This window comes from Strix uralensis, chromosome 1 (genome assembly GCF_047716275.1).
Source record: "Strix uralensis isolate ZFMK-TIS-50842 chromosome 1, bStrUra1, whole genome shotgun sequence".
NCBI classification, from domain to species: Eukaryota; Metazoa; Chordata; class Aves; order Strigiformes; family Strigidae; genus Strix; species Strix uralensis.
This window is the reverse complement of record NC_133972.1, coordinates 116803672-116827236: the sequence shown is the minus strand read 5'-3', so window position 1 is coordinate 116827236 and position 23565 is coordinate 116803672. Positions and strand designations below refer to the sequence as shown.

The window sequence follows — 23565 nt, the reverse complement described above, 5'->3', positions numbered from 1 at the left end:
ATGAACTCCTCCCTCCTCTTACCATGTCATAGCAGTCGTGGTACAAGAAGGATTAAAATCAGGTCTGCAGTCTTTTCCAGCCGTTTAGAGTTCATCAAGGAAAGGAAGCCTCTGGATGCTGCTTATTCTGACACTTGCCTTTTCATCCCTCATGATACAACTTAAAACTATCCTAACGGGAATGAAAGCAAACAGTGCCCAGAGCTTGATACAAGGGCTGTTTGTTCTGTTTCCAAGAAGTCTCAAAAAGTATGGTTGAAAACAAATGATGTGATCTTTGCAAACTGGAGAAATATTAAAAATATTATCAAATACTGAAACATTAACTAGCTTAGTCTGTAAGTATTTCCATTTGCAATCACTGTGAAGAGCTGGGATTTTTTTAAAACTTTTTTTTCTTCTAACTGAGCCTACCCAAAACCCAGCTTGACCCAAAGCATTCAATCTTTGCTTAGATCACTAAGAAGATTAGAGACTGTTTCCATCCACATTCAGGGTTCACAGAAAAAAAAGGCATTATGTAAATACCATAGCGTTGCCAGCTCCTCTATCCAAATTCATCCTCAATTGACTAGGAAACAGTGCACCAAGCCAAAACAGTGTTAACAGAAATCACAATTTAAGCATTCAAAGAGATCAAACACTATTTCTTGCATCTGTCTGAATATATTCCATCAAGGGCTCCACAAAATTACAAAAAATATGACTGACTCACCCACTAAAATTCAGGTAAGTTTTGCAAAACCATTTTGGCTAGATATATATTGGACGCTTCATCAAAACACCTGGTCTGCTGGAATTAAGATTTCAAAAGACAAAAAGTGTTTCCACTTGCAGCCATCATGGGCAGAGGGCCTGTGTGAATGCACCACAAAAAAAAAAAAAAAAAAAGGATTTCTTTTTCCCATGGGCCACAAAGACAAGCTATTGATATTATGGAAAACATACTACCAGCCTGCAAATGCCAAGCTTGTTAAGTGTTTTGAAAGCCTTGGAGTATCAACATAGGCTTAAAAGATGTACTTTTTCTTAAACAACAAGAAAAAATTACTTTAACCAACAGATCACTGAACATGCAACTGTACTAGGTATCTGCCTCATCCTTTGCAGTGTGGTACTGCAACAAGTTCAAAGAATTCAACTTGAGAATCCGTCCCATCAAGGTTATTTTCTGAAAGATTTTATCTCTGTGCAGATAAACTAGACCTTGTTGATTTGGCTTTTTTAAAAAAAAAAAAATAATCTTTTTATTCTTATGAATATGAACTTCAAGGAGACATCTGCCTTACCAGAAAAATCTTACCAAGACAATACCTGGGCATCTGTAAAACTCAAATGAGCATTTTGCTTCACTTTACTATCCAGAATAATGTTAAGGGATGACATCCTTCCAGTACTTAAAGGGGGCCTACAGGGAAGATGGGGGGGGGACTTTTTGCAAGGACATGTAGTGATAGGACAATGGGTAATGGCTTTAAACTGAAAGAGGGTAGATTTAGATTAGAGATAAGGAAGAAATTCTTTCCTGTGAGGGTGGTGAGACACTGGAACAGGTTGCCCAGAGAAGCTGTGGCTGCCCCCTCCCTGGCAGTGTTCAAGGCCAGGTTGGACGGGGCTTTGAGCAGCCTGGTCTAGTGGAAGGTGTCCCTGCTCATGGCAGGGGGGTTGGAACTAGATGATCATTAAGGTCCCTTCCATTCAGAGGAATAAGAAGTGTTTTGACATGAGCCTGTAAGATGTTTCTGCCTGCTAGGACCACCCCAGTGCATAGTACGCAGGACACAGGCACAGTGCAAGTTTTGAGGTGGCTTTCAAGCAGCCAGCTTGCCTGCTCCCTACCAGTTCACAGAGGCTCTCTCAAAATTTGCCCCTGGCTCCACCACTTGTAACTGCAGTGGGCCAAGGACTAGATGATCCCTCTGATAAAGGACATTCTGGGAATACTAGTGAGGTAAGACCATGATAACACAAAAGGGATGGGAGCAGAGTTAGCTATTAATCCACAAAATAAATTCACAGAAAGTACAGAAAGTAGTCACAAAAAGGTACCCTTCACAGGGAGCTACCTGCAGAAGCTTTGTAACTTTTAAAATTGATATTCTAAATGATCATCTCAAGTGCCATGGAATGTCCAATTGCTTGACATGTAAGCTCCTAATTAATTTTACACACGTCAAGGAAAAAGTAGGTTTTGTGGAAATTGAGGCAAATTGCTAGTTTGCTGGTGTCAAACACATCTACTTCGTTATTTAAGTATTCTCCAGCAATCTGGTAGGGCTTTCCCTTCGTGCTGGTATTTGTTGTTCTGATCATGTTTTTCATTGCTTTGAGGTGGACAAGAGAAGAACTATGTAGTTCTCTACTTACACAAGTTCAGAATTTAACAGTTTAAGTGATCCTCCCTGTAAAATGGCTTTACAAATACATTATTTCTTTACTGATCTTCATTTCTAATACGAAAACCCAAATGCAGCAGCAAAGCTATTGCATTTAGCAGTAACAAGTACAATTTGATGAAATAGTGGCCTTGGTTGGTTCCCTCTTTCAGGATTGTAAAAGAAAGAAAAAAATGTAGCCGTTGAAATTAAAGCCAAAACTGCAAATGGGAATTAGATGATGCAAGGACTGAAAACAGCGCTTTGCATAAGATCTTGATCCTTAAAGAAATGTCCAGTTGTCTGTATCATACAATCTTCTTCATCATCATTAACTACACTCTGCTTTGCAAACTCTGAGGATTATAGGCCTTGAGCAAACTATTTATATATATGCTTAAATGTCAAGCAGGAATGGACTAACAAATGTTTGCAAATGCTCTCCTGAGTCAAAACTTAAGTGAGTGTGGAAGTAGAGTTGAAAGACTCAGGTGAGTAGACTGTGTTTGGGAATTGCTACAGTGCTATTTCATATGCTGTAGTTGTTTTTAGAAATACAAAGCAAAACGTGAGCAATTCAGCAATGTTCAGGATGAAACTGGTGCACACCAAAGGACTCTCCTCCACTATTTTCTTCTAAACAGAACATCCATCCTGACATGGTTTCCTCCAGGTACTGATTGCCTTGAGGTGCTTAGCACTGTGATACATTTTCTTTCATAAAATCTTACATTTCACAGCTGTTTGAAGAGTCTTAACTACTTTTCCACGCTATTAGACAGAATTTTAGCAGTGATGAAAATCTTGATAAAATTTCAACAGACAGGAGCTGCAAGACTAACACCTCACTAAACCCTTTCCCTTATAAACTTGAACCTTTTCCAATGACAAAAACAATTAAAGGTGAAGACAATTTGTATTCTGCTACGTTTATACAATACTATCTTTAGGGAAACAAGTCTTACAAATATTTAACACAATTATGGACACTTTTGAAAGCATTTAAAACTTAAATGGGTGTTAAGAAATTGAAAGCAAACTACAGTATATATTACTGACTACATTTCAATTTTTAAGCCCAATATGTATTTTTCATGCTCAGTGAACCCTATTTTTATTCTTTTTTAGCTTTCTAAGTACAGAATTAACACCTTGATGATCAAAATAGACTTAAAATGAAGGTCAACCTATGTTTTTGTGAGAAGATATTTCCACTAGACATTTTGACATTGATTTTTCAATGACGAATTTTATGTGCTAGCACATACTTCTTGACAAAGCTGTGTTTGCATAAATTCTCATTTCGTCTTGAAAACTATTAAGCTATTTTTACCCCTCAAATACACACCACCCTCACACATACAGCTGTTTCTGGAATACGTGTTAGGTGTATTGTTACACTGTCTTTACACAGTGGACTAACAACATCCTGCTTCTCAAAGACGCTTGTTTCAAAAGAGCCAATTAAGTGAAAACCAATTCTACATTCTCTCTTAGTTTCAGAGAAACTGTGCTCTGTTGTTTCTTAGCAGAATAATGGAGGAATTAATAATATAAATATGCAGCAATCTGAATTGGCTAACTCTTGTTGCCCATTCAGTGAAACATCAATGAGATTATTCATAAGCAAGAGCAAAATCCTACATTTTTTTTTTCCCATTCTTTAACATGAAATGTCAACCCCTGTAACATTTAGCAAAACCACTAGTTTGCCTGTCAGCAGCAACCATTTTCTAAAGCTCTCTGCTTCACAACAAGGCAACAGCTCTGTGTGCATTCAGCAGCTCTCATCTGTACCACTCACACATCCTCATTTCATGCAGGAGCAGCAGCGCAAAGGACGGGATGGAGGCATCTGGATAAGAAAACTACCTTCAGAAGTGGAGTAGACGTGTAGATGAGGAAACATGATAAAATTGGATAATTAAAGGAGAAAGGGAGTGGCTGTACATATTCACAGGGCTACCTGTAGTCGTTTAGCTAAAAGGCCATTAAGATGTGGAACCACCCTTTGCATTATTAAATCACTTAGACCCAAACAACCGAGAGCAGAGATGCACCCCTGTAATGTCATTTTATATGGTTGTCTACCATGCTTCTCAGGACCTCCTTAGGGCTGGAGGGTGCCTTCTTACTGGAACTACTCTTCTGTCCAGCAGAAAAGAGAGATTGTTTTGTACCAGGCATACGCAGCAGAGAATGAGAGCAGGATAGATGCCCTTCTTTCTTCCCCTCTCCCCAAGCCTCCATACAAGCATATAAAACAACCATTACAGTCACGGTACTGCTTGAAAAAAAACAAACAGAGCATCTCTGGAAAAACATGAGAAAATAGTGGATTTTTCAAACAGAACAAAAGAGAAAACAATTTTATCAAAAGGCAACAGAAAATGGTGGGAAATGACTCTCAAATCAGAAACCAAATCTCACTGACACACATAAAAAAGGGGAGAATAACGCAGAAGAGAGGTTGTTTATCAATTTTCCAATAATGCCCATCAATGTCATTACTAAACAGTTCAGATGTTTGCATACTTACTAAATGAGAGACGATATATTAATGTAGGCCAGTTTTATTCATGAGCCACTTAAAATCCAATTAAAATATATCAACTAAAATAAAAACACGCGCTTTCCTTGGCAGCAATTTACAGTTCACATATAGAGCTTTAAAATGTATGTGTGTGGGAAGCTTGTTTGTTTTTATGTAAAGCACTGAAACTTCTCTCAGCAGGCATAATAATAATTTGCTTTCATGTTTTGTCCTGAAGCATGACTTTTTATTCCTATCCAAAAAAACAGATTTCCAGCTGCATAACCAAACAAACTGCATTACTAAACATAACAACTTCACTTCCAATGAATAAATCCAGCAACTTCTAACCAGTCTCATTTTGCTTTCATTAGATTTCAGTGTGTAGAAACCTATTCTATTCCTTCATGTATGCCATACACCTTATTTGTAAGTACCTTTGTCAGGGAAATCAGGTCTTGAAACTGACTGCATGAAAAAGGCCTACAGAAAAATTCTTCCTCTTCTTCTAGGCAAGTATACTTAACTTTTTTTTTTTTCAATTTATAGCCATTGAATCTACATTGCAATTGTCTTGTCAAGCATATCAGTTACATAAATGTTAATACTTAAAACATAATGCCACTTTAAGATAGGTGTGAACAAAATTATTTAACTCACAATTGATTAAAAAATAAAATACTGTAATTTTGATTCAAATACATATCCTTGTTTATTCAAGCAGAACAGATATCCAATAAGTCAGAATTTAAAAGGTGTTTTCTCCTGAATTCCCTCTATTTCTATGATGCCCTTTTTTGTCCTTTTCCTCTATGCACACTTCATTCCTGGAAATTGTCTCCAGTATGGTAATTACTAGAAATTGAATTATCTGGAGTCAATGGCTTTGACATACACCCTGTATATAGGTGGGATTAAACACCTGTAGGGACTGCAGATGGTGTTTATACTGCCCTGACTGCTCAGAGACTTGACAGAAAGGCAGCTTTACTGCTTTGCTTTTCTTGCCAACAGCAGCAACAGGAGTAAAATCACCACTCTGTCAAGTATTCAAGGCCACTTCATATATCCCAAACTGCACCAAGGCTACACCACGGGGACTGTAGTCGTGCCATAGGGGCTCCATCACAGTAGTTGCCTCGCAGTTGATGCTGCATGGATTCTCTCATCCTTGTGACAGTAGGAATTACCAATACCCTTCTTCCAACAGACATCTGAGGCCAATGCAAAGCCCACTGAGCTGGTCAGAAATCTTTTCTAATAAAGAAAATTTTAAAATTCTGCATCAAAGACATAGCTGATCAAGTCACATAGGATGCTACAGCATATTTTTCCATCATGTCATCCCTGCTTTGTTGCTCCATTTGCACTCCTATCTGCCAAAAAGATTTCAGTCTGCATATGAAAATTTAGAATGGACAACTGTAGTGAATTATTATGCATCTCATACTAATTGGTGGTTTTCATGAAATCTTAGGTCCTGAACTCGTATGAATACATATGAAATGCAATCTTCAATATTTCTAATTAAGCGATTATAAAGATTCTAGTATAATCTAAAGGCTGACCCCTTGCTCCAATCTTAAAATATATTAGTTTTATTTTAACATCATGACTCCTTGGAGGGGATAGAAATGAGTCCCTGCTTCTAAAATGGATGAACAACACAGACATCAACACAAGATGAGAGCCCAAAGATACAGAACAAGAGAGATCCTCTCTTGCTAATAAACTAGGTTCAGAAACATTTCTTCTTCTTCTTTCCTAGGGTTTGGCTGTTCTTTCTAACAGTTAGCTTGCTTATTTCAAAATATGTCATTTGTCAATTGAGGCAAAGCCATGCACCATGGCCAATCTCTGATTGCAAAAACAAGTGAAGTTTGTTATATTTTCAAAAAGAGGTACTTGCACTTTCAGATGCTGAGCATTCTTTTTGAAATTAATTTCTTTGCACGCTCAAAAAAAATGCATTGGAACAGAAATACATAAAGTATTTGAAGAGTCTTCCCAGCTCTTATTACCTTGCTTTTAATTAACAGAAAATAATTTTGCACGTTAGCTTATTTCAACCACATCAGATAAGTCTTACCATGCTTATCTAAGAAGGAGCCTTGTAGAAACAAGCACGTCCTGCAGTAAAAGAGATGTGTCCTTGACAGAGAAAAGTTAAGGGAAAAAACGAACAATGAAAAACAACAATAAAAAAAATACACACCACAACCCAGCTACCAGCCACCTCTTCACAAAAACCTTATTATCTGAAGGGAAAAAGAAAAAAATAGAAGGAGGCAAATCACTTTCCTAGTTCTCCAGTCAATTGCTGCATGGAGTGCTTTGTTTTCAAACACAGCTCTTAAAATAATTAAACTATTTCATGCCAAGTATTCTAAGGACCTGTACCATAGATAATTATTTACCTGTTCTCAGTTACATATCATGAAAGATGTATCTCTGCAAGTCAGGCAGGAACTCCCAGCTCAGTTCTTCAACTTCAAAGCTACCTTTAAAACCCCTGGCACTTTCAGAGGCATCTACTACATGTCCATTGAAATAGATGCTTTTTCATTATATGTTTACCAATGCCTTCCAAAGCAGAAATATAAAAGGAATTAAATCTCTGGAAGGTAATTAATACTGTAGTGACCTCAGTCCATAGAGAGTAAGGTTATCAAAGGGGTGATCGTGGTAGAGCACTCTCCTGCATGTAGTCAAAGACCAATTGTTACTCTTGGGTAACTCTTTTCTGTACTGACAATTTTCAGGATAAAGCCACTTCTGAGGGCCAAAACTCAGGGCAGTTATTTTTAAAATAAACAAGACTTAAGAGCAAAGTACAGGTAACTAGAAATGCAAATATATAAATCTATTTCAAACACTGCTACCTTCAGCAACATGAAAGACGGTTTAACATCAACTTCATACAGAAGAACTTGATAGCAACGGATAAAGGGACAAATCTAAGTCACTAGCAAAGTGCCTCAACTGGAGTTTGTTGACAGCTCTGAACTGAATTTAGAATGTACCATCACATCTACAAAGAGTCTGGTGTAAAACCGATGAGTGTTAAAGCTTACAGCTTGTTCTGCCAGCAAAGATAGCTGAAAACATCACTCGCTTGTCAAAAAGCCCCAAACTAAGTGTTTCTAAAGGATTTCTTGCCAGTATCCTTAAGTGTACCTCAGGGTCTCGTAAGAAAGATGACTTCAAATGGAAGCTGGGGGAGGCGGGGAAGGTGAGGGGAGTTCAGTTCCCTCAAACTCTGCATGACACCAGCAGGGAACTGCCAAGAAACCACTCTGCTTGCAGCATCTTCATTAAAAGGCCTAGATAGCTGCCAAATTAACCTCAAAGAGAGGTTATCGTTATCTGTCAGAGTGGTGAAGAAAATTATTAATCATTTTATTGTGGTAGGCATGTAAGACAATAGAGGTTAGTGAGGGGGTGGCCTAGTTATCTTGCCAGTTATCTCACCTCAGCAGTTCACTGCTGTGCACCCAGGCAGAAGTAATACCCAGTGGGAGACTACAAACCTCTTGAGTTTCATCTGGACGCCACAGAGACACTAGTCCTGTTTTACCTGCTCGTTTGACCCTAGAGACAGCCAAGGACAGATGGGTGCCATCCATCCCCTGGCCACCGGGAGAGCACCTCGAAGGAGCGGGCACATCCCCCTGCCTTCTTCAGCCACTCATGACAAAAAGCAGGCCCAGGTAGCAAAGACAAACCAACCCACAGTGTTCAGAGGTACAGTTTTTGAACTATTTTCCAGTTTGTTTTTTTTAAAGGTTTCCTGTAAGGGCAGATTTCAGCACTTGTGCTGAAGGTGACACTATGAGGCCAAGTGCCTCTGGCAGCCAGACTCTTCACTGGAAAGTCCCAGCAAAGTGTCTTGGCTCCAAATGCAGTAAGCACCATCTCCAGGGCAAGAAATTGCAGTAAACACCCCTCCTTTGCTCACTAACACATTCAAATGTGAAAAGGACTGACATCACCCTTTTAAAACGAGCACAGTGGTTATTTTCAAAGTAAAGCAGACCACGTGTTGACCTCCAATTACACTGCCTAGAATGAAAAAACAGGACAACTGTTTAAGACACCAAATGACATCACTTTAATTAATGAAACCTGTCTATCAACATAATTCACTTAAACACTTGTCACATTCAAAGCTGCTTTAAAATTACAGTAAAGGGATTTACACAAACTGTCCCCAGCTTTCTTGATCAAGCTAAGGTACAGTAATCCCTTCACTTTCTGTACAGGTTTATAAGAAATTAATCAGTAACACAAGGGCAAAATTAAATTACTGAATATTTTCATTTCCAAATGTGTGTGTTGCCTGGAAAATGTATTTTGTTGGTTTGTTTTTTTTTTTTACCTCTGAGCCATTAAAAATATTTCTACTGTGACACAATTCCTCTGTCCAGACATGAAAAGACTTAATAAATCATGCTGACTAATACTCTTCTGAACTTCATTTTTTTAATTTGTTTGTTAAGATTACATGCTACCACAGAAGTCAAAGTTTTTTTAAAAAACAAACCCTATAGCTCATTTTCTTTCCACAATGCCATCATGTTTTCAAACATCACCATAATTTTTCCATTTTAAAAAGTGGATTGAGGACAGTAGCATTTTACATCTACCTGTGCAAGTGTATATGACTGTATAAAATACATATATGGGGGCTTGTTACACACATATGATATAGTGGACTGATCAACATGAATTGATTAGAAGAGACCAGTTCATAAAAAGGTTTGGCTTCATGAGAATGTGCTCATCTAAAGCAAGTGTTGGTCTTAGTGCTCACATCAAGAAATCTTGGCGTGCTGAAAAGGAAAAACAAATACAATTGCTCACTAGGACCTTCTTGTCCCTACTCCAAGCTTGCTTTGTCCGAAGAGAAAGCAAGGCAAAAAACCATAGAACTCTCTTTTGGCTTAAATCACCCAAAGTATCTTGTTCTTCCTTGCCATCATGAACTCAATAACAATAAAACAAATGCCTGTTTTTTCTAGTGTTTAAAATCAAGTTTCTAGCCTCTTTGTCAGAAATGCAAATACATAAATAACAATAAAACAAAGGGGGTTGTCTTCTCTTCAGGGCAAAGGCAAAAAAACTCCTCTGTTTTTCATCCAACCAGACTTCCAAAAAAAAAAAAAAAAATTTCTTTCTAGTGCCTTCTTTACAGGCTTTACACAAAGCAAACTCAGCAACGTATGAAGCATTGGCCCCTGTGTGTAGCACTGCCCCCATGTGTAGCTGCTTTCCTTTAGCACGGTCCCTTAGTTCCCTGCCCTTGCCAAACCCTCAGATAAATCTTTTTTGTATGATTTAGTTTGGGCCTCCAAACAACAAGTAGCCATGGTCCTGCCAGTTCGCTTCACCTCCCCACACAAAATCCCTGAATTCCTGTTCCTGCTGTCTTCCTATAGCATTCCAGGCTAGCCTACACCTTCCCTTCAACAAATGCTCTGTCAAACTTAGATTCAAGGAGTTTGTCTCTTGGGACCATTTTGTTCAATTGCACAAGTTAGTGCAAGTTAGTAGGAAGGCTGCTAGATTAAAACGTATGTATACTTGTGGAGAACTTTGAACAAGGCTCATCTGCACAGATGCACAAGCGATGCAGTAAAGCAAAGCTAAAATTGCCTGAGAAATGCACTGAAACCATCACCCAGAATAATACTGCTTTTCCCATTGTGTTATTTCATTTAAAATATTTACAAATCAATCGTTTAAAAATACAGAGGGCCATGCATCCTGCGGACAATAGTCTTTTGAAAGCTTACCCCTTAAGACTGCTTCAGTTACAATACTATTTAAGGATGTTGCAACTACATGTTTTAAACAAAAAACTACTGTAAAAATCCTTTTACTAAGAAATGCAAAACATTCCCTGCCTTCAGACCAATCTTTGGGATAAATATGATATTCTGACTTTCAGATTCAGATCTTCAGGAGACAGAGCAATCTAATGTACACTGTGTATTTCTTTGTATCAAATGGCTTTATCTCACTCAAATATTTTTCTAAAACACAGCATGCAACAGTGCACTAAGCAAAAGGGAGCAGAAAATAGCATCATGGGAACACAGTAATCAAGAGCATATTAAAAAAATCACATAGCTAAAATAAAGAGATTATTATTCTGGAAAATTAGTGGTACTTTTAAGTCAATTCAAACAACTTTCCTCCAAATGTTTCATTTCTTTTAATACTGTTACAGGCACTGAAATAAATGCACCTAAAGAAACTTTGCCTCAAGCCCAAGGTTCGCTCTTGAATAATTCAAAAGCAAGAAGATCACAGTGGCTTAATTAAAGGGCCCTCACTCCATTTCTACACTTTTCCCATGTTGCTCTTACAGTACAATATGCCTCTATAAGGAATTAAGTGATTTTGTAGCATCTGTGCTACTTTCACTTTCTTTGGCAATGCAACCATATCATCCTTAAAGTGACTGTGAACTAGCAATACTGACAACTGAAATACCCATAGTTTTTTACACAACTGCTATCATCAAGAAAAACTTCAGACCATGTTCAAATTTAGTCATTTGTGTCTTGACAAGAACTAGAAAACGGAAAGCTTCCACAGCCACTTTTCTGACCCCTCTCCTGAACAGGGTGGTGGATTGTGAGGCTCTAACACCTCACAGAAGTTAGAGACTCCAAAATTTATAGGGGACAAGCACTTGGAGATTCTGCTGTTGGACCTTTCATTTCAGCCTGGAAGGACTAACGTTTTTTCCCCCAGCTAATTCAGTTGGCCTACTTAAGAAGTTCGTCCCCACCCCATAAATCTTGCTTCTCTCGTGCCTGTAGAGCATTACAGCTACAAGAATACCTATACTGCTCATTTCAAAGAAGAGCTGTATATGCACAACTTAAACTGCAGAAACAAGTTAATCTACTGTTTTGAATATGGTCTGTAAGAGCAGCTACTGGGAACCTTCAACACATAACGCTATACGAGAGAAAATGGTACGGCAATTTTGCATGTCACCGTTAATTTGTCTACTAAAACATATATCACACACATAATGTAAATAACACAAACAAGTATTGCTAAGGTATATAGGATATTCCCTACTGGGATGTTGGCATTACATGGAAATCTTTCAAAGACCACTTGTGCCTTACAAACCTAATAGAAGATAATCATGTGAATCTGTAAAAAAATGGCCTGCTACTTTTTAAAGTAGCAAAAGGAGCCAGTAGAGCTAAAAAGCTAGCTGCAACACGACGAACATTCGAGACTGCAAAGTCTACACTAGACTCTGACAAGATGAACCTTTGCCAAACCCTAACGCAAGACAAGCTGCTGTCCTGGCTAATTTTTCTGAGCAGATCTACTGCCTTTACCAGAGTGACAGTGAATCTGAAAAATCCATCACAGCCTTCTGTGCACTTATCAGTTTCAACACCTGGAGAGGGGAGGCGGTGGCAAGTTGAAGAGACTGTCAGGCAGATCCCTTCAGCTTTGGACAGGTCAGTCTGCACTGCCAGGCTGAGTGCTGGAGTTAATCAGTAGGGCAGAGAAGATACCAGTCACTTTTGTAAAGGCCGCTCTGCTCTTTTTTTACTTTGCTATGGGTCACTACAGCATTAGTGTGTTAATTGACCATTACCCTGATTTCCAGTCATTAGTTAGAATTTCAAATTAATCCGATCAAACAAAACGTACCTTGTGAAAGTAAACACTCATTGATCTACTGTAGTCTCCAGGGTCTATTTTAGGCAGCGCAGGCTAACACAGGTTCTTTGATACTTCAGATTAAACCTCGTATTCAGATGTGTTATTTCTAACAGCTTGCTTTGCACATTTTAGACATTTGTATTTTTAAAGGGAAAACTGGAGCTCTGTCATGACAAATCTGCATTTTATACACTACAGGACACCATTACCACCAAAGAATCCTTCCACCTCCACTAAAAACTGGAATTTTATTTTTACCCATGTATAAATTATTTATAATAATTGCAGCATAAAACAGATAGAAAAAAAAGTCCATAACCTACTCAGCTTCTTTTAGATGCATAAAGGCCACACACAAATTTAAGGTGTATTCTTACCTCCCCATACATAAAAATAATCTGAACACTCAATCTGTGTTTCCTGTTTTTGTTGGACAACTCCTTGGATTCCTCAGACTATTTTAGACCTTAGACAGGTTATACCAGTATAATTACATGAATTATGGGTACAAGGGTTTTTAACTGGTGTAGATGCATTACTGTGAGCCATAATGGGAAGGTAAAAATCACCACAGAAAAGGTGATTTGGTTTTGTCTCCCAGCCTGGAATAAGACACTCCAATCCATCTAAACCCACACCAATGGAAGGGATGTTTCCACTGTTTTGTGTGAGAATAATCAAAGCAAGGAAAAAAAAAGCAACCCCTTTTTTTCATGGGAAGACTGAAGTCATGAGGGACAACTCCTTTGCAAGTACATTTGGTATAAAACAGTTCTAAGCAAAACCTCTCAAAAGAAATGCTGCAAACAGTACAAAATTACTTCCGCTTCTACTTATCTTTCCTTGCAATTGTCATAAATCCACTTGCTCTGCAGCTGTTTATAAAGCCCTTCATATCAAAACACAACTACTGTTGTTAAATAATTTTATTTTAAAACCCACAACATGGAGATATTGCTCATACATTATGAAGATTCAAACATGCTTTATTTTGCACCATCTGTCCCCAGCGCAGCTCCCTGGGCCTGCACAGTACCAGTTTCAAATGCTGACTCCTTTCATGACTGAGCCAACAGCACAGTTTACTCCACCAGTCCTTCAGTTGTGCCTGTACAAATGTTTGAGGTGCAAAACAGATGTTTGCAGCAAAACAGATGAAAAAACCGATAGAGTTAAAAAACCAAAACCAACCAAAAAAACTTTCAGGATGCTTTGACTAAATATAGGTGACATGGATCCCAGCCAAGGTGACAGCACAGACAGAAGAAACACACTATGGTTTGAATGAATAACCATGATGTACAAGGCTTGCTTGGACAAGAGAAAAACAGCAGGTTTACTGCATTTCTAAGAAGCCAAGCTAGCTCAAAGAATGGAGAAGGAATAAGAAAATGCCTGTGGATGGGGTCCTATTCAGTCAAGATCTATATATGCCTTTGTTAACTAATCTCAGCAATTTTTTTTCTGGGATCTTCACAATGTCTCTGTGTCTGTCTGAAGACACTGGGTAGTTGACACAAAAAAGGTGTACTCTCAGTCAGTATGCTTTGGGAGGGTAAGAGCCCAAAAGGGAATGTTTTTAAGCCTCTGAGCGCAGCAGATGAGCACTGGTCCTTGGGACTTTGCTGCTGAACTCAGAGGTCCCACTTCTGTCAGTGCAGCACAGAGAAAAAGGGTGGCCAGGGAGTATTGTCAACATAAGTCGTCTACCTGCTCAGACCAGCACTATGAAGGTCCACCTTCAGAGGCCCCAACTCCCCAGGGGCATCGATCTGGGGGTGCCCCATCATAGCAATATGACATGGGGGTGTGTTCATAAAATCATTTTGGGTTTCTTTCTAGCTTACAGTCCCCAAAGAGTTAAAATGCAAAATGGAATAGCCAAAGGAGAACTTGTGCCCTCACAACTTAAGAGCTATAAAAATTAGATAGTTGCATTTTCAGGGACCCAAACAGTTGGGACAGGAGGTTCCTCGACATTACAAAAGGGGTCTCAGACACCAGGTCTTTGTGGACAATTGAAGACCCACAGGTAGAAGATGATTAATTTTTGGTCAAGCCAGCAAATCAAGCTCAAGTACTGTGACAACCAAAATTAAGGAAAACAAAGACTTCCAACCCACTGTAATTTAAAATTTTCTCCCCATCAATATGTGGAGACATAGATTGCCTTTTTCTAAAAGAAGATGCATCAAGATAAAGATTAGCAGCTGACATTTAAGTACACTGAGAACAGGACTCAAGAGAAGACAGTTAATCACTTGTCTTTACTGAGCACAATGATTTTCACAAATGCCCAGTGTTGTTGCCTTTCTTTTTAATATAAAATGTACTAACATAATTTGGGGCATTGGTTACCATCTCAGTAAGGTTCCAAAATATTCACCAGCTTCAGACAGAGTTACAGGGTACACCGCAAGTTGCTTGTTTTGAAATGAAGCATAAATACTGTTCTGCAGGCTCATATAAAAATGCTAAAGCCAACACAGCCTTAAACAGAATTACACTCAACAGAAAGGTGCATCTTACTAACTTTAACGTCATGGACTAGGCAAAATTATGGGCCTTTGAATTCGTGTAACTTGAACTCTTTAACTGTCTGTCATAAACAAATACCCAGACTTGTTTTTAACTGCATTTTCTGGTTCCTCTCTGACAGGTCCCCATATTATACTTACATGGGGACATACTGTACATACGATAATAATGTATGTCCTTGAACTCAGAGGGAACCTCCAAAATACTTAGATCTAAATGCAGATCTTCTCATCCCACCTGTTATTACATGGAGACAGGACATACTCTCCTTTTCCTCTACAACTCTACACATGCCATAGATAGTTGATCTGTACTACCATCGGGGTACTCAAAACAAAACACAAGCAGATCAGTATCACCACTGTAAGTTTCTGTTCCTTCCAGCTGAAAGAAGTCAGTCATATACTTGAACTACCAAGGCAGACGAGTCACCTAGACTTACAAGTTTCTCGTTTTAGAGACCATGCCAATGATTAAAAGACAATTAAAATATCTGAGATATGGGGGATTTTTTGACAAACATAATTTATTCTTCCTCTTTGCTTAAACGGAGAGCACAAACATGAATTTCCACCAATAAAAATATTGCAAACCATAATCTTGCTTACGTTTGTTATAGCGAGGTAACACAATAATGCACATGTTGCTCTGAAAATAATTTTCATACAAATTAAGAAGTCAGCACAGAGATTTCCTAAGTACAAGTTTTGTTTACTATGGGATCTGGGTCACTAATTCATCATTGTGAAGCAGCAGTTGCACGACAGTTAAATTTTGGTCAGAATTAATGAACATTATTACTGCACTACCTGAAAGTGATTATTTAGATAAGGCCTGGGACCAGAGGCCACTGAGCACTGGGGGCCATCCACCTATATTTGTCTCTGAGACAAAAAGGTGTGGCTCAGCTACAGATCAGGTTCCTGTTAAAGTTGAATTTACTTTCAGGATGAAAGGTGAACATAAGTAAGAGCAACATACTGGTACAGGTAAAGCACTGCCTCCTTACGTATCTTCTACAAGACCTGCAGAAAAAGGTAGCAGTGACAGAGGTTAGTGTCACAATTTGCAGATACTACTGACAAGACCTCTAGGTTAAGTCTAGTACTGGCAGTAGTGATTTGGCTACAATGACATTCAAAGCTGGAAGAAATGACAGGACTAAGGCTAGGATAGCAGTTCAGCCCAGCAAACACCAGCACAGAATAAAACCTGCTATCAGAGGGTAATGTGGCTTTATTTACATCTGGAATTAGAAGAGGGTGCTGGCCTAGAATAAAGGATAATACTGGAATTGGGTTTAGGGTTGGGGCTCAGGCCAGCAGATATCGATAAACTACAGCTTAGAAAGCGCCTCCAGGTTAATAGGAAAAGTGGTGCTGGCTTAAATCATCTGACTGCAGAGATCTGTGGGATAAGGAGTGAGATAATGTTAAGATTAGGAGTGGAATTAGTGTTTGAACACACTCTGGAAGAGGTTGATAAACTGCATCATCTCGTTTCAGTATCAGGGAGGGCCACACGCCATGATAAAGGTGCCACATGACAGGACTTCACACACCCTTAGCAAGCCCAACACCACCCAGCACGCCAGGCCTACTCTGTCTATATCCTCTGTTGACCCAAGGCTCCCCAAGCCATACATATGCTGTCAACCTGATGCACTCCCGACCCCTCAGGATTACTGTATATGTACACTTCCGTCCTTGTGTATGTGCACAGCAAACCTGGCGCTCCCGAGATGTACAGCTTTCCTGTACCGTATGTGCACGGTGTGTATGTACTGCGGATGGGGGCAGGGAAGAAGGCCCCAAACAAGGAAAGCATCTGTCTGAAAATGTCCAGTTCTTACCGTCTCTATTTCTCCCTTCATTTGCACTAGGGCCACCATATCTGAAATACATCAAAGACTAAAAAAGTTAATCGTCTGGCAACCTATGTCTCCCCTCTTCATAGATGCTCTTTTAAAAACAGTGAATTAAGTCTGTGCAGCAGGTTGGTCCTGCCAAGGAAATCAAAAGCCGAATCAGCCAAATATACCAAGAAGCAGCAAAAAAGCTTGTCTGTGTCTTCTCCAAACAGGAGCTTTGCCAGTGACGATCTTGGCAGAAGTATTTAGCACTCACCCTTTTCCCAGTTCTTGGGAATAGGTGTCCACCACGTTACTCAGTATTTTCCAGATTAGGGGAGGGTTCAGGATTGACCTTGTCTACTTCACATTACAGAAACACCTGATACACATCTTACCTATCTCTGTGTTTTAATCGTAAAATAGGCTCACCCACCCACATTAGTGATTAATGGTGAAAAATTCAGTCTTGGCCACAGACAGGCCCTGGACCTGACAATGACACTTTCTGCAGAAGGACAAAATATATAATCACATTTCAAGGACAACATCATGTCCATACTGGAGACTATATAGTCAAAAACTTAAAAATCAATAGAAGTAGCATACAGCTTATCTCCACCATTTTCCAAGCTTGCAACTTAAGAGAATGCAGGGTAGGCAAGAATGACAGTTGCTCAATTCAACAAGCAAACCTGCTTCAGCATTCACTACAAAGTGTAGAGGAGAAAGCTTCACAGTGAGTCTTGCCAAGAGGGAATTACAATAATCGAGCCTCATGGTCACAAGACCACACACCACTGTTGTGAAACAGTCACTGGGTAAATAAGGGTGTAGCCTGCAACACAGTTTACCACTGCTGGGGAAAAAAAACCCCACAGTAAAACATGGTCATACCCCTGAAAAGGTACAAAGTCAAGAAAAAATGATCTTATAAATCTGCACTCATGTCAATAATGTGTCAGAACGATGCTGCCATGCTAGTACTGTCAATGCAGTAATCACACAGAGTAGGGAATAAAGGTGAGTCACAGAGTTAAGCCTGCAGCAAGTAATTTAGGGAAAAGCAACAACAGCAAGAAAAGAGAATTCCAAGGGATGGAGCAGTAAAAGTTAGGATGATGCAGAAATGACAGCTGAACTTCAGTTCACTAAGGTGACATCATAAAAGCGATAATTTCCAGAATGATAAAAAATGAATAGCAAATAATAAAAGTTAAAATGTAAGATGCTGATTTTAAAACATATAAATAGGCAGGTACCTCAGACTAGCAGGGATGCACGTTAACAAAGCAGAACCAAAAAGACACCATTCAGCAGCCTTAACAGTTGAAACCTGACCAAACATTTTCTTATCGTTTTTCTATTTCAGGGATATGTACCAGTGTAACTGAAGGAGTTCAGCAAAGTTTTCCAAACTTATCTTTTCTTGTTTGCAGAAATCAAGTAAAGAACTTGCAACATAAATCACCTCTATAAGCCACTGCCCTCAGCTCTGTGTATACAATGTTCTCGTCTGCCTCTGCACTAAGAAAAACTTCCTCTAATGAACCAACTTTTATTGTCCCACCAATTCATGGCATTTTTGCCAAACTAGGGGGAAAGAGGATATATTGCATTCATCTTCTACCTAACACCATGCTGTTAGGAGCAGCCCCCATGGGGGCTTAGCAGGGTGCTGCTGGCCACTTCTAGAGAAGGTGACTGGGCGACGGAGAGCGGCCAAGGGAGGAGAGAGCAAAGTACCTGCCCGCAGCAAGGGCACTGACTCAGCAAGGCTGGGAGTGGCAGGGGCTTCAAGGGTACTTCAGCCAGCCAGGCCCACCCCATCACAGGGGAGCAAAAAGCCATTTCATTCATTTCTCACTCTGACCCCTCCTTTCTCTGAGGGAGGGAGAAAAAACAAAGCCGTTAAATATTTAGCATTATTTCTGATGCAAGGATACAAAAGCATCTCAAACAAAAGTTACTCCCATTCCAATCTCGTAAGGGCTTCCCTCTTTACTATAAACCCATCAGAAATGGCAGGTTTTAGTGGGCTCTTGTTTCTGTACGCTAATGTGCCCTGATGTGCGATTGGGGACACTCTTCTGGTCTCAGCTTCCACCACTACACTCTTAATTTCTCTGATACACTAAGCTTCCAGTCCTTAGATACGACTTGCATTTACGAAGAAGCAATATACAGGCTTCAATCACCTGGTATAAGTTAGCATACAGTTTTCCAACCTCTATTAAACTCTCAGATTATTTGTGAGGTAAACCAGTTGTACAAATTTTGTCAAAATCCATGCTTATTAATACCTTTGTCTGTGCTAAGAGCTCACTGGGCTCTAAAATTTGTACTGAAGACTACTCCATAGAAAATAGAGGGTTAATACTTTTAAATGATTGTTCATGGTAGCCCAGATAACATTAAAGAACCTGTTGCAATTAAAATTCATAAGCTCTATTTCCAAATCTCACAACTCAGGTCAAGAACCGCAACCATAATGATCATCAGTGAAATACTGTATCCTGACTCACTCCATACAAAGTACTCTTATAAAAGCACTCCTTTGCTTCAGTAGAGGAGGGTGGCAAAGGAAGAAACTGATAAGGAATAATTAAACTAATACCACACTAATGAAAAGGTGAATTAATTGAAATAGCCCATGAAGTATCCAAGTGTACACAAAGTAATTCAACAGACATTACACTGGAAGGCTGACTATCCAGTGCACGGATGAAATCACAATGTGATATTAACAGCACATCCAACGATAAAGTTGATCATGGATTTTCTGTTGCTTACTGTCAAACATGAAATACTACTGCATGTCATTTTTGCAAGCAAACCTTCCAGAATGACCAGGGAAATCAGAAAACTATATAGCCAGTATCACACTGGACAATAACATGGAAAATAGAGTTGATTTTCTCATTGATAAAAGCAGTGACATATCATATAAACTGCTCATTACTGTACCTTCATTACATCTTTATAGGAATGAATGGCCTCAACTTCTTCTTTGTCATCATCGTCATCCTCCACACCTTCATCTAGAGCATCATATCCTTCATCCCTGCTTCCATCTGTTTCTGTGGTATTAGTCATGTGGTCAATAAGCTGCTCCAGGGGAGGACTTAATTCCCGCTCTTCATTGTCCTTCAAACCATAGTCCAGGGCTTTATATATAATAATCCCTAGTGATTCAATAACCTATAAAAGTGAAAAAGAAATATTTATTAATGCCATTTATATGAATGGATAGGTCAGCCTAGGAACACCCTTTTCTGATGTTTGTATAACAAACTTTGGAACCAAGAAGGCATTAAACATCAAAGTTAGAGGAAAATGGTCCTCTAACATCTACAGTAGTTCTTCAGTAATGCAAGATAAATCATGCAAGAGCAGGTCATACCACATACCTACCGCTTTCTTATTTCAAAGTTTGAAATAAAAAAAAAAAAAAAATCACAATTTAAAAACAAAGCAGAACCTTGTTAGAATATTTTCCCTTTTTCCTTCTAGTATGACAAACTTCAAAGTAACATTACTCTAGACTTTGTAAGACAATATTACATGCCTATGACCTTTACGGGGGGGGGCAGGTGGGAAGAAACTACAAGAAAGAATAAACTAACATGAGATGCCTCCCTCCTCCCACAAATTAAAGACACTTGGAAACTGTGCCCCTTCAGTTTCTGTATTGACCTGAGGGTGTCTGGACACAGCTGTGAACATCTCAGTACTAATTCACTAAGCACTGGGACATCAGCCCATAAGAATTCCTTTGCCTGTCGCATAGCCGGTGGAGGCACACATGTTCCACTGAAACTACTAACAACTGGACTTCATAGTCATGATGTAGGACCTTGATTTCTCATTGAGCTTGAGGCTTCTTTTTTGTGCTCTGTCAAGAGCAAAGCAAACAGACGACCTATTACTCAGTGTAAGCCAGCAAAAAATTGTCATCAACATCCCAAAACACTAAATGCGCATTTTCTTTCTTGGCATTAATTATTTTCCTTCCAAGTAATATTGAAGCTTCTAGCATTTTAAAGATGTAAAGAGATGGCATTTCAGACTGAGGAGCTTGGAATTGGGTATTAATGGAGAGGGAAGGGAAAAAAGGCTTGCAAGAGTAAACCACAGGAAGGTAATGTCACTGCTGGGAGATCCTTGTCTGACAACGGAAGTAGGACTGGAGTTACTGCGTGTAATATCTGATCTTCCTTGTGTGCTGTGATGGCTAGCATGTCACACAAATGACTCCAGTGTAGGAGTAGCTGGCACTAGAGCAACTTTAATAACAGGAGCATTTCTAAACATACCAGACCTTGTCATCAAATTTTCTCTCATCTGGCTTTCAGTACTATCCTGGTCAACACAGTTTTTAATACAGATTTTTGAAATTCTGTTTGGGTAAACAGAACAACATAAATGGATTCTTAAAATATTAAATTTGACTCCAAGCTTACTTATTTCAGCACAACAAAATATTTTTGGTCTGAGAATCTGGAGGTTAGCAAAGACTTAAAATGATATTTTACCTAGACAGACAATTTAATGAATGAGCTATAGTCTGACAGATTTACACTTGCATACTTCATTCCTCTGTTGAGATTACTTTGCAGTGCAAATTCACTTTGCAAGACAGTGGCTAATAAATAAACAAACAAACATAAAACCCAATACATTAAAAACATCCTTTTATAATTTTTTCCAATAATTTTGATAACTCAAATATAAATAGTTTTCCTATGCTATTCTTAAAATGCAGTTAAGAAAAGTGATCAGGCAAATTAATGAAAAAATTGTCTTTATTTATTTAGTTCAAAGAACAGCTTCTGACTTGGGAAATGCTTGTGAGACAGCAACGTACACCAGGGAAGCATCACTGCATGCTTGCTCAGTGCTCATATCCTTCCCCAGACTTCTGCCATGACCCACTTTGGAGACAGGACACTGCACCATATAGATCTTAAAAATAGCTGTAACGGATCAAACTTAAATTTGCTGTGTATCTGGCTTGCTTCTTAGAGAAGCTATTTTGTAATAACTGCCCTGTAAAACTTGTATTGTTAACAAAAAAATGTAAAAATGTGAAAATTTCACAAAATAAAATATATTCTACTGGTAGAAATGTATGTTTCCTTTAACTCAGGTTCCAAGTACAATCTCAACATCCCCTTCAGCAACTAAAAGGGAACAAAGAATACCAAGTTAATTCCAATTTGAAGTAGACCTAAAAGAAAATGAAGTACAATTGAATAATTGCTTTGATATTTTAAACACTTGGGAGTAAACACAATGTGAGTAATTTCTAACTTTAATAAAAACTCAATTTGAAAGAACTTGGTGTACATGAGGAAGACTGAAATGTCCAAATTAAATGCAAAGAAAATAATGTCTTGTGCCATGCAGCGCTGGCTGCTGAACACAGCTTCTGGATTTTGCTACACCAACACTTCAAAAAAATAGAAGGGGGGCCTATAAAGAAATTGCACTCTCTCTGCCTCCTTCTGTTTGGGAAGAGGATTAAGGCATTCAAAAGCACCGTGGCTAAAACTGGATGACAGCTGCTGCTTTCTTTGATGTATCAGCAGTGGAGCTTTTTGCAGTTCAGTAATATGGTTTGTGCATTTTTACATACTATGAGCAGATTTCATAATACATGTAAAATTAACACAACACGAAAGCCTGCAACGGCACCAATTCAGACCTATATTTCAGTCTCTCAGCTCCTTATTTAGTTGTAATCAAACCCACATTTATTCAGTGTCTGTCAGTATCACAGATTCTTCTTGCTGAAAGACAAAGCAGCAAACATCTCAACTGAGAAATTTTGCTTTGACTTGCATTAAAACTGAAAACATTCATCGCTCTCAGTAATACTGGCTTACCAAGTATCTTGTAAAACCACAAGTGCCATAGGAATATCAAACAAAAGTCACAGAATCGTCAACGCTTCTTCACATGTACAAAACCACTACAGCAACTTCACACAAATAAAACTTCTAGGTCTATATAACTAGAAACAAAATATACAAGGTTAGACAGCCAGCTCATTGCTGCTTAAACGCATGAGTGCTGTCCCTTTGCCTGTAATACAAACCAAATACAAACAAAAAAGGAAAAGCTTTTCACAGCTGAATGAATTGATAAATTTGTGATTTTTTGAGTTGGATAATCAGGGACTATCACTTTTTTTTTATAAAAAAGCATCAATTATTTACAAGGAAGTCACTGGTTCTAAACTGCACTGTGTGCCAATTTCACACAAAATAAATACTTCTGGCACCTAACAAGTGACAAGCACTAGCACAGTTTTCGATTATATCTGTGAAAGCAGAGGGTAAGAAGTGACATATCAAGGCTCTTGTAAACCACAGAGTTGTACACTGATCCACCAAAACAACTGCATGACACTGAAATAAGTGCCAGCATTAATGATAAAAGATGCAGCTTGATTCAGATGGAAAAAAAAAAAAAATCAAGTTCTGCAGCCTGAATTTTAGAACTTACTTGTTCCCCATTGATTTAAATTTTGGTGAAGGACCTGATCTTTGCAAATCAATCAG

The 23565-nt window shown here is 38.7% G+C and overlaps 1 protein-coding gene across 3 annotated transcripts in view; it reads right to left on the bottom strand.

Moving 5' to 3' along the window:
• Nucleotides 1–23565, bottom strand: part of SPIRE1 (spire type actin nucleation factor 1) — a 134407-nt gene that overhangs the window by 55862 nt on the left and 54980 nt on the right. For all 3 annotated transcript variants that reach the window (XM_074877972.1, XM_074877988.1, XM_074877981.1), the window contains exon 3: nucleotides 19967–20200. In XM_074877972.1, coding sequence (XP_074734073.1) covers nucleotides 19967–20200 — 234 coding nt within the window. The remainder of the gene's footprint in view (nucleotides 1–19966; nucleotides 20201–23565) is intronic.